Source organism: Equus quagga, chromosome 5 (genome assembly GCF_021613505.1).
Source record: "Equus quagga isolate Etosha38 chromosome 5, UCLA_HA_Equagga_1.0, whole genome shotgun sequence".
NCBI lineage: Eukaryota > Metazoa > Chordata > Mammalia > Perissodactyla > Equidae > Equus > Equus quagga.
Genome location: NC_060271.1, coordinates 55058773 through 55071089, shown reverse-complemented (window position 1 = coordinate 55071089; position 12317 = coordinate 55058773). Strand labels below are relative to the sequence as shown.

General features: G+C 38.9%; 1 protein-coding gene across 1 annotated transcript in view; it reads left to right on the top strand.

Annotated features, from left to right (window-relative positions):
* SLC9A2 (solute carrier family 9 member A2) overlaps window positions 1-9724 on the top strand; it is a 90113-nt gene extending 80389 nt beyond the window's left edge. Inside the window, exons 9-12 of the mRNA XM_046662276.1 lie at window positions 2088-2184; window positions 4092-4223; window positions 5460-5550; window positions 7185-9724. Of these exons, the coding sequence (XP_046518232.1) occupies window positions 2088-2184; window positions 4092-4223; window positions 5460-5550; window positions 7185-7555 (691 nt within the window). The 3' untranslated portion in view covers window positions 7556-9724. The remainder of the gene's footprint in view (window positions 1-2087; window positions 2185-4091; window positions 4224-5459; window positions 5551-7184) is intronic.
* The last annotated feature ends 2593 nt before the right edge of the window (window positions 9725-12317 follow it).

The window sequence follows — 12317 nt, the reverse complement described above, 5'->3', positions numbered from 1 at the left end:
ATGCACTGGGAAACCAAAGAATTTGTGTGACTCACTTTATTGTGATATTGGTTTTACTGCAGTGTTCTGGAGCTGAACCTGCAATATATCCAAGGTCTGCCTGTACAGGCCAATATCCTTGATGAATAAAGATGCAAAATCTCGCAAGAAAATATTAGGGAATTCAACAGTATATTTAAAAGGTCATACACCATGATCAAGTGGGATTTATTCCAGGGATGCAAAGATGGTTTAACGTCAGCAAGTCAGTCAATGTGATATACCACATTAACAAAATGAAGGATAAAAATAACATGATCATTTTAATAGGTAATAATTTTAATAGTTAATAATTAATGATAATAATAATAATAAAAACTCCCACATAGCCAAAGCATTCTTGAGAAAGAAGAACAAAGCTGGAGGCATCATACTCCCTGATTTCAAACTATATTACAAAGCTATAGTGATTAAATCAGTATGGTATCAGCATAAAAACAGACACATAGATCAACGGGACAGAATAGAGAGCCCAGAAATAAACCTGAGCATATAGGGGCAATTAATTCACAACAAAGGAGCCAAGAATATACAATGGGGAAAGGACAGTCTCTTCAATAAATGATGTTGCGAAAACTGGACAGCCACATGTAAAAGAATAAAATTCAGCCACTGTCTTATACCATACACAAAAATTAACTCAAAATGGATTAAAAATGAACATAAGACCTGAAGCCATAAAGCTCGTAGAAGAAAACCTTGGCAGTAAGCTCTTTGACACAGGTCTTGGTGACAGTTTTTTGAATCTGACATGAAAAGCAAGAGCCACAAAAGCAATAATCAACAAGTGGGCCTACATCAGACTAAAAAGCTTCTGCACAGCAAAGGAAACCATCAACAAAACGGAAAGGCAGCCTACTGAATGGTGTAAAATATTTGCAAATCATATCCAAAAGACATGCAAAACTCATACAACTCAATAGCAGAAACACAATCCAATTAAAAAATGAGCAGAAGATCTGAATAGACATTTTTCCAAAGAAGAAATACAAATGGCTAACAGGCACATGAAAAGATGCTCAACATCGTTAATCATCAGGGAAATGCAAATAAAAACTACAATGAGATGTTACCTCACACCTGTTAAAATGGCTATTACCAAAAAGAAAAAGAAATACAAGTGTTGATGAGGATGTGGAGAAAAGGGAACCCTTGTGCACTGTTGGTGGAAAGTAAATTTGTGCAGCCACTATGGAAAATAGTAAGGAGGTTTCTCATTAAATTAAAAATATGATTCAGCAATTCCACTTCTGGGTATTTATTGGAAAAAATGAAAACACTAACAAAAAAGTATACACACCTCCATGTTTGCTGCAGTATTATTTACAGTAGCCAAGGTATAGAAACAGCCTGTGTCCATTGATAGATGAATGGATAAAGAAATTGTGGGGGTGTGTGTGTGTGTATATATATATATATATATATATATATATGTATGTATGTATGTATGTATACAATGGAATATTATTCAGCCATAAAAAAGAATGCAGTCTTGCAACAACATGGATGAAATTTGAGGGCATTATGCTGAGTGAAATAAGGCAGGCAGAGAAAAACAAATACCATATGATCTCTCTTACATGTGGAATCTAAAAAAAAAAAAAAGAAAAAAAAACCAGGGCCAGCCCTGTGGCCCAGTGGTTAAGTTCAGCATGTTCTGCTCCTGTGGCCTGGGTTCATGGGTTCAGATCCTGGGTGCAGACCTATACCACTCATCAGCCATGCTGTGGTGGACACCCACATGTAAAGTAGAGGAAGATTGGCACAGATGTTCGCTCAGGGCCAATCTTCCTCACCAAAAAAGAAAGAAAGAAAGAAAAAAAAGTTGCATAAACAGACTCTGAAAACTTGTCCATGATTAAACCTATCGTGAATAATTTTGACACTCAAATAAGAATTTTAGAATTTTGAATTATTTTAAAATATTGAATAATTCCTATGTTATTCTTTAAACTGATTCTTCTTCTTAAATAATATCTCTAAGAAAGAAAACTGATGATCCCAATATTTGTGGAATAGTAAAATATTCTTTTTCTAAACTTTCACAGTGACTGTCGTGAAGAAAAAATAAGGAAGCTGACACCTGGTGAAATGGATGAAATTCGAGAGATATTATCAAGAAATCTTTATCAAATCCGTCAGCGAGTGAGAATATTTTATTTAGCGAAATGTCTACTGAACTTTGGCTGAAAATCTGTCTTGTGATTTCATACTATCCACTTTTAGTGGATATTGCCCAACCATTATGCCATCCTCTGCAGGCCCCTCACCAGGCATCTTCTCTTCTATCAGACTCCGCTTCACAGTGTCTTGTCTCGTCAGGGTACCATTCTCCTCCCAGACTCCAGGGGTAAAACCTGGAGTTGCCTTGAAGTTCTGCTACTATTGACTTAGAGATACAAAAAAAAATGTGTTAACCAATGGCGAAGAAAGTAATTGATTGCTCTTTTTATTTTTTTTAATGATATAATAGCTTTATAGCTTGGAAGACTTTTAAAAATGTATTTAATCTTCTTTGTTATTTGTATGATGCTATAGTTTCTTCCTTTAATGTATCTTCTGAGTCACTTTTTTCCCTGCATTTCCATTGTTAACACCTCATTCTAATAATTTGCTAGTAATCTAGCTAACACGTAGAGAGCGGTGGGTTTTTTTTCTTTTGCTAAGCCCCGTTTCATGCATTGCGTCTATTAACTCGTTTAATCCTTAACAAGTGGTATTTCTATTGTCTCCTTTTTATGGATGAAGAAATTGGGGTACAGAGGCATTCAGTGGCACACGGGCCACACCACCTGTCAGGAGTCCTCCTCACTCCTGTCGGGGTCATTTCTGTAGCTTCTTATCTGATCTCCCCAAAGGCTGTCCCCATTCCATCCTACATTACTGTTGCGCCACCCTTTTCCTAAAGCACCTTTTAATGGCAGCATTCTCCTGCTTAAAATGAAACAGAACAACAGTTGTGGCTTCCAGGCTAGATATTCTTTCAGAATTTGGGATCTCTATTTCCAGGTTCCACTTTATCCAACCTTATTTGCACGTCTCCCTCACCCACCCACCCCAAACCCCCTGGAGGGTGCTGTCTTCATTCCTTGGCCTGTGTTGCTCTCTTTTCTGTCTCCACTTGGAATGTCCCACTGCTTCCTGTCAGCCGATCCATATTCTCCAATTGTTAAGGTTTCCCCAACCCCCTCATATCGCTGCCAGCCTTGGGGAATAAATGCGATAGCACTTGGAGCTCGTGGTGTACCACATAATTTTAGCGCTCAATTTCAGGAGTTCATACTATTTTGTTAGCTTTAAATGCCCAACTAGATAGTCAATTTTTCAAGGCAGGAATTGAGTATTGTTCTATATTACTTTCGGGTATCTCTACTAGGCCTAAGATAGTTCTGGACACTTGGATATTTCCAAGAAGTAGACATTAATTCTATCAGAAAATGAACTTAGTTACTAATTATAACGTATTATAGGAAAGAGATTTCTATATAGCTTATAAAACTAAAAAGGCATGCCATGGACAGCCCTAGTTTATACATTTTGCTGCTTCAAAGACTAGGACATGGTCATTGCTGGTGGTGGCAGCGGCCTTCTCAATTTGACAACCCCGTTGAGAAGAGGAAATGTTCTTATAAGTTAATCAAAGGGACATGGCTCCACCAAGTGGTTCAAAGTGGTTTGTTTTTATGCCAGTAATTACTATTCAACAGAGAATGTATGAAGATCGCTTGTATCATTTTTCCCCAGATGCTAATGATGGGTCAATACATATAAAGTACTTCCGGGTAGACAGAGGTGCTTGATGAGTTCAACTGCTTTTCTCATTTATAAAGATCATACTTTTCAATGGAAAACAAACTTATTCACTGACTTTTATTAGAAGATGAATGCTTTCAAAATTTGAAAGAATGTGAACTTTCATACTTTTTCTTTGCTCTGCACGTGAGTTGTTAAGTGGCTAGCTGAGGGGCAAGTCCACAGAAACATAGTGGATTCTGGAATTTCTGGAGCAGTGATCAGTTCTTTGTAACATTTCGCTTGTGTTTTCATTTCAGACTTTGTCCTACAACAGACACAATCTGACGGCCGACACGAGTGAGAGACAAGCCAAGGAGATTCTGATCCGCCGAAGGCACAGTTTGCGAGAGAGCATTAGGAAAGACAGCAGCTTGAACCGGCAGCACAGGGTAACCGGAGCTTGTGCCTCTGGGGTGGAGACGGCGTCCAAGAGCAGAGTCCACAGCTGTGCCAGAGGCTATGTGGGCAGAATGGCTGCTGAGGGTTGATTCACAGGAGTTCTGGAACGGGGTTAATGATAAAGTCTGTTCAGACATTTCTTGAACACTGACTGTGTTCCAGGCACTGGCCCAGGCACTTGGAATACTTGGTGAACAAAACTGACAAAGATCCCTTGCCTTGTAGGATTCATATTCTAATGGGGAGAAAGCGATCAGCAATAGACAGGATAAATAAATTATCTGTTGTGTTAGAAGGCGGTAAGTGCTCTGGAGAAAAACAAACCAAAAAGAGCTGAGGAAGGAAGTTGGGAGCGCAGGGAAGTTACAGTTTTAAACAGACAGGCTGGGCCAAGCTTCATTTGGGAAGTGATATTTGTGCTTTCCAGGGCGAGGTCCAGCCCGAGGTGAGGCGGGGCAGCTGGCCTGCATGTGGTGGGATTCCAGGAGGGCCCCAGGGCCTGGGGGAGCGCTGTTCCCAGTGCAGTTTGCTCAGCATTTCATGTGGTCCAGGGCATCGTCAATAGATGAGGAAAGCCCTTTCAAAATGATACTATGATTGACTGATGTAGCATAGCAGGCATTGCATCTCCTTTTTAATAATATTCTGTATTGGGTCATCACAGATCAAAGAGGTTATGTGTCAACAAGATTATCCTCTTTTTATGTGTGAAATGTGGTAGCATCCATTAAAAATTAATTTCTGGAGACTGTGGTATTAGAAATGTGAGCGAGTTAGCTATAGAAATACTTTTTGTTTGATTTTCAAGAGATTAAAATAAATAAAACTTAACTATGCTACATTTTTCATATATCTTCTTCCCCATACATACAGGTTCGGAGTCTTTTTTAGTAATACTCCTGTAAACAGGTGTTTCCGTAGCTTTTCTTGAAGAAAACCCAGTGGTTTTCACACCTTGTTTCTAATGGTCCCATTTTATTTCCCTTTTCCTTAGGACTTATTTTCATTATATTTTAGAAGAGATTTAGTTATTTTAAATAAAATAGCTATTGCTGAAAACTTTATTCCTCATCCTACAGCCCCTCACAAAATAATTCTGGAATCAGAACTAAAATTTTAGTTTTTAACAACGTTTGCCATAAAATTTTAAATAATAAATTAACAATAAAATTAAATGATAAATGACATCTGCATGGTCTAAATAAGGTTTTCTATTTCTTTTACAGTCTTCCACTTCGACCTCCCGGTATTTATCCTTACCAAAAAATACAAAGCTTCCAGAAAAGCTACAGAAGAAAAAGAACGTTTCTAATGCAGGTAATGAATACAGTCAGAGTAGACTTTAAACTTCTTTACTAATGTTTATAAAATAAAAACATTTCCCCCTTCTTCTTCATTAAGGACAATGACTTCAGTAGTTTGCAAATCTGAAATAATAATATGGTGACCTTTTATTAGCATTACATGATTTTTGAGTGGAGTTCTGTGCACATGATAAATAGTTCAGTTGTTTATTTTCCATGATGATTCTATCTGATAGAGCAAAAGCAAATATTGTCACCATGTGGTTAGTGAACAGGTAGATAGAAAGTTTTAAATCTTCAACGGTTTAAATTTAATTCAATAATTCTTACAATATTTCTAAGGTAAATGTTTACAATAATTCTAACGTATTTTCCTAAAGGCAACCATAAATTTTACTTCTGGCTATAATGATTAAAGCTTTGACATGATTGCTAAGACCTCTTTCTTTGATGGTAATCTTTATGTGGACTCCAACCCATTTTATGTGAGCCCTAGAAGACACGTTAGGGTATCATGTTATTAAAATGTGGGATGTAAGAATAATAGCCCTCCCCTCTTTTTTTTACTTGTTTATTTAATTAACCAAGAAGAGAAAAGTCTAATGATGGCTAGTGGTATTGGAGGGTGAGATGACAAATGAGAAGGGAGGAAAAGGGAGCACTGACTATTTGAACAGTGGGCCATGTTACCACCGTGTGCCTATCAAAAATGCTCTCAGGGCCGGCCCCTTGGCTGAGTGGTTAAGTTTGTGCGCTCTGCTGCAGGCGGCTCAGTGTTTCGTTGGTTTGAATCCTGGGCACGGACATGGCACTGCTCATCAAACCACGCTGAGGCAGCGTCCCACATGCCACAAGTAGAAGGACCCAAAATGAAGAATATACAACTATGTACTAATAGTTTTGGGGAGAAAAAGGAAAAAAATAAAATCTCTAAAATAAAAAATGCTCTCGGTTCCCAAGAATCTCAGATCCCGGGCCAGCACCCATCGCTGTCCTACCCACAGGACTCCAGGACTTCAATTTTGACGATCACCTGGTTCTCAGCATGCCTCGCCTCCTTCCATATTTGGAAGGTGCACCTTGTTGTGTTGACCCTTTTATGAAAATATAAAGGAAATAAACATAAAGGAAATAAACAAGGCTGTGTATGAGATTGCAGATCAAGACAAGAATCTTCATAAGAGCAGCTGATTATTGGCCTGCTTCCTGTGTGCCAGACACTAAGCTCAGCCCTTCTGGGGTCCTGCCTGTGGGGCGGGGAGAGCACAGCTGCTGCCACACATAGTTGTAGTTTGATATCCGGTTCCACCACGTGCTACTGTCTCTTGAACCTCAGTTACTTCATCGGTAAAATGGGTGATTGTGAGGATTAAATAGGTTAATACATTTGAAGTGCTTAGTACAGTGTCTGGCACATAGTAAGTGCCTCAAAATTAGTATGAACACACTCTGTGGACAAAATGCTCAGGGAGATTATTCTCAGCTAGAGTTCTGGTGGGCCCTCTGACCGCTGCCCCCTCACGCCCAACCCCAGAGCCCGAGGGCACAGCTGTTGCAGGACCCATTGATGTGTTGCTTAGTCAGTCTCTTGTAGCACCATCTGCCTAAAATGCTAGCCTATGTCGTCCTTCTTTTGCTCTGTGGCAGATGGCAACAGCAGCGACTCCGACACGGATGCCGGGACCACCGTCCTCAACCTGCAGCCCCGAGCGAGGCGCTTCTTGCCAGAACAGTTCTCCAAGAAAGCGCCCCAGTCCTACAAAATGGAGTGGAAGAACGAGGTGGACGCGGATGCCGGCCGCCGGCAGCCCGGCACTCCCCCCGCTGCCCGCAGCAGAGACGACGGCACGCAGACCCCCGCCGTGCTCCGGCAGCCCCTCCTCTCCGAGGGCGACATCGGCCCGGCGGGGGAGGACAGTGAGGCTGAAGGCCTCCGCCCCAAGCCGCCACCCAGGCTGGTCCGAAGGGCGTCGGAGCCTGGAAACCGGAAAGCTCGATTCGGGAGTGAGAAGCCTTAATGGAAATGACCAGCGCAGCCCAGGCGGGGTGACCGAGCGGCGCCTGTGCTTGGTCCCTCGGCTTCCCGACACAGCAGTGGACTCCACGTAGAACCCTCTAGGCATCGAAATACTTTGGGTAGTAGAGTCATGCCGTTGATTAAGGGACGAATGCTTATTCCAAGAAGAAGAAAATTCAAAGAAAGTGTCTTATGATTTGTTGCTAGAAATTGTATTCTTTGCAAGCCTAAAGAAAAAAAAATGTGTGCCTTTATTGAACTTGAATGACAGAACTTGAAATTTTTAACACACCCTTGTTGGTGAAAATTTTAATATATACATATATGTCAAATTTTATTTATGAAAAAATATGTATATGTAATATAAAAACTATAAATTAGTTTTTAAGTGAATGGCACTAAAAATTCTCAGAACATCTTTCCAAGGTGTAAAGGGCGGCTCCTGGGGGCTGGTGGGCCACCAGCTCAGAGTCAGGCATTTTCCTCTCCTGAGCTGATGACCAGTTGGTAAAGGAAGGCACAGCAAAGAGCCGAGACTCAGACTGGGAGACAGTCGGAACATGGAGGCAGGTGAGGTGGCCTGGCTCCCAGAGTGCAGATTCCTGTGAAAAGATTCAGCTGCTTTTTAATTTGTTCCTCATTCTACCATGTGTTTGGGGGTGACAGATAGATTCCATCTTCCTTTTGTGTTTAAATGGGGCAGATAGAAAGGCTGGGTGAAACCAGCTTAAGGTGTGTAACAGACTTGGTGGCAGCTTTTGATGAAGTTCCACCTGGGGGGAGGTAGGGCAGAGCCTGCTTACAACTTGTTGGCAGGTTTTATATTGTGCAATACTGGGAGGAGGATGCAGGAGATTCCCTTTCATGCTCACCTATGACCACCTACTTTAGAATTTTTCTGTAGAACATTCTAGAACTTTGAACCCAGGTCAGAGGCTCTAAGCAGACAAGGATGAACCTTTATATAAGCAGTATTCCAATGTGTAACAAATTGATGAGATTTCAGGTTTTGGATTTTGTTCAGGAAGCACTTTGGAAAATGTGAGAGGTTTATTTTTTTGCACTAGTCTCTGATTTGTTACCTCACCCCCTCAATAAAGTAGTAACTCAGATTCGTCCTGTAAAAATGGATTCTACTCATCTGAGCACTTTTAAAAGTACAACAGAAAGACAAGATGTGGAACATAATCCTTCAAGGTTAGTATTTGAATCTCTGTCTCTTAAACTGTAGATTTCATTGGCCTGTCATTCTTTCTGAAAACCCTTCTTTAAAACTTGACTAGAACAAGACTAAATTTCTGAGTTTAGATATGAAATGAAGACACTCATGTAGTCCCTTGAATTCACATTGGGGATACAGCAAAGGACACAAGTGACCACAGTACTATTGGTGGGAAAACATGAAATAATTAAAGAAAACGATACAGGACTTCAAGATTCCTGTCACTGGCTCTCTATCCCCACTTCTACCCCACAATGTGGAGAAGTAAATCTTCTAGCCTTTTTTCTCAAGTTCTAAAATCTTGGAATACTGCTGGATTGTTGGGCATGGGACTGAAGGATGGATAAACACAAGGCACAAATTTGTAAAGAACACCGTTTCTTTCCCAAACTCTCCCAAGCTGATTAGTGGAAAGCAGTGTAGGCACAATTTGAAAACAACAAGCTTAGAACTCTGTGCCAAAAATCTTAATTTTAAATAAAAATATGTAAAGATATATATTTCATCTGCCGAAAAGAAACTGACTTTTAATTTAGAATTTTATTATAGGAATATGATTCATCAAGAGATATGATGTATATTTTTGAGAATGCCAAAAGTAAATTTTCAGAAGTTGTAGTTTATGAAATCTAAAAAGGAAGGTTGAAATGGAAAATGACCTTAAAGATAAATTTTCTGATTTTTCCTGGTGTCCTATATTAATAAATACTATGAGTCTGACTTTCTGAAACTGAAGGAGAAAACATGAAAATTTTTCTAACACTTCTTCTTGTTAAGCAGATAAACAAAATTCAGCTTTTGCTAATTAAAAGTTAGATAAAGAATTTGGATGACGTGTAAATTTCTAAAAAGGAGCACTTCTGTCATTTTATCTTTATTATCAGTTTAAATTTTTCTTTGTTGAATGACAAAAGCAATGAAAAATAAATTTGACTTCATTTAGCTTTTTCTCTATACTTTCTTCTTTTTTATAAAATTATCAAATTCTAGACACTGTGGACACTGGAGCTGAAACCCTTTACTATCATAACAATTTAAATTTCTGTAGTACAGAAACATCCCCAACCCTTTGTAAATGCCTCCCTTCATTCAAACAACACTTGATCCACCCCAAGTTCCCATGTGAATATAGAGTTCTGATGGGTCTTTGGTGTTTGTTGTAACAAATTTGATTTGAACGACCTATAAGTGCAAAGCTAGGGCTTATTTCTTTATATTTAATGCTCAGGACCGACTGTTGGGAACAGTTACGTCAGTTAGCCAACGACTAGAAATTGGCCCCAAAGTCTGATACTTTTTAAAAACGTGTTTTGGGGGCCAGCCCAGTGGTGTAGTGGTTAAATTTGAGTGCTCCGCTTCGGTAGCCCAGGGTTCACAGGTTTGAATCCCGGACATGCATATAGACCAGGCTGTGCTGGCGTCCCATGTAAAATAGAGGAAGACTGGCATAGATATTAGCTCAGCGACAATCTGCCTCAAGCAAAAAGAGGCAACATTTATTTATATAAAAAGCATAGAGAAGCACAGTTATTTATTACATGTCTCAGCATGTTTTGCATTTGTTGCACTGCCCAAATCATGTTTATGTTAAAACCGGCATTTCATAAACAATTATGAGAACTGTAATATTTTGTTAGTTCAAAGTTCACACTTGACTTTATTCTTTTTTTCCAGTTTTATTGAGAAATAATTGATATACATCACATACACCATAAACTTATAATGTCTAAGTTTAAGGCATACAGCATGATGGTTTCATTTACATATATTGTGAAATGATTATCATGATAGGTTCAGCTAACATCCATTTTCTTATACACAGTAAAAAGAGAAGAAAGATGTAAAAAGGAAAAAAAAATTCTCCTTGTGATGAGAACTCTTAGGACTTACTCTCTTAACGACTTTCCTGTATATGACACAGCGTTAGCTATAGTCATCATGTTGTACATTACATCCCTAGCACTTATTTATCGTTTAACTGGAAGTATGTACCTTTTGACCATCTTCCTCCAACTGTCTCTGCTCCCAGCTCCCACTTCTGGCAACCCCAATCTGTTTTTTTATCTATGGGCTCATTTTATTTTTAGTTTTATATTCCACATATAAGTGAGATCATACTGTAACTGTCTTTCTCTGTCTGACATTTCACTTAGCATAATGCTCTCAAGGTCCATCCATGTTGTCGCAAATGGTAGGATTTCCTCATGTTTTATGGCTGAATAATATTCCATTGTGTGTGTGTGTGTGTGTGTGTGTGCATATACACACATATGTATATACTGTGACATCTTTATCCATTCATCCATCGATGGACACTTCGGTGGTTTCCATTTCTTGGCTATTGTATATAATGCTGCTAGGAACAGGGGGCTACAGATATCTCTTTGAGTTAGTGTTTTCATTACCTTTGGATATATTCCCGGAAGTAGGATTGCTGGATCATAAGGTACTTCTATTTTAAAATTTTGAGGATCCTCCATACTGTTTTCCATAATAGCTGGACCAGTTTACAGTCCCACCAACAGTGAACAAGGGTTGCTTTTCTCCACATCCACACTAGCGTTTGTGATCTCTTGTCTTTTTGATGATGGTCATTCTAATAGGAGTGAGATGACATCTCATTGTGGTTTTAATTTGCATTTCCCTGATGATTAGTGATGTTGAGCATCTTTTCATGTACCTGGTGGCCTTTTGTATATCTTCTCTGGAGAAATGTCTATTCAAGACCTTTACCCATTTTTTAATTGGGTTATTTGATTTTTGCTGTTGAGTTGTATGAGTTCTTTATATGTTTTGGATATTAACCCCTTATCAGATACATGGTTTACAAATATTTTTTCCCATTCTGTAGGTTGTCTTTTCACTTTATTGATGGTTTCTTTTGCTGTGCAGAAGATTTCTAGTTTGATATAGTCCCACTTGTTTACTTTTTATTTTGTTGCTTGTACTTTAGGTGTCATATCCAAAAAATCATTATGAAGAGTCATGTTAAGGAGTTTGTTCTTATGTTTTCTTCTAGGAGTTTCATGGTTTCAGGTCTTACATTTAAGTCTTTAATCCATTTCAAGTTAGTTTTTGTGAATGGTGTAAGATATGGATGGGTCGTTTCATTCGTTTGCATGTGACTATCCGAGTACCCCAGCACCATTTATTGAAGAGACTATCTTTTCTCCATTGAGAAATTCTTGGCTATTGGCATTCTTGGCTCCCTTGTCCAGTATTAGTTGACCAAATATGCTTGGATTTATCTCTGGGCTCTCGATGCTGTTTTATTGGTCTACTTGCATGTTTTTATGCCAGTACTTTACTGTTTTGATGACTGTAGCTTTATAGTATAGCTTAAAATCAGGAAGTGTGATACCTTCTGCTTTGTTCTTCTTTCCCATGACTTCATAGGCTATGCAGGGTTTTTTCTGATTCCATATAAATGTTAGGAGTGTTTTTACTTCTGTAAAAAATGCCATTGGAATTTTGATAGGGATTGCATTGAATCTATGGATGGCTTTTGGTAGTATTGACATTTTAACAATGTTAATTTTTC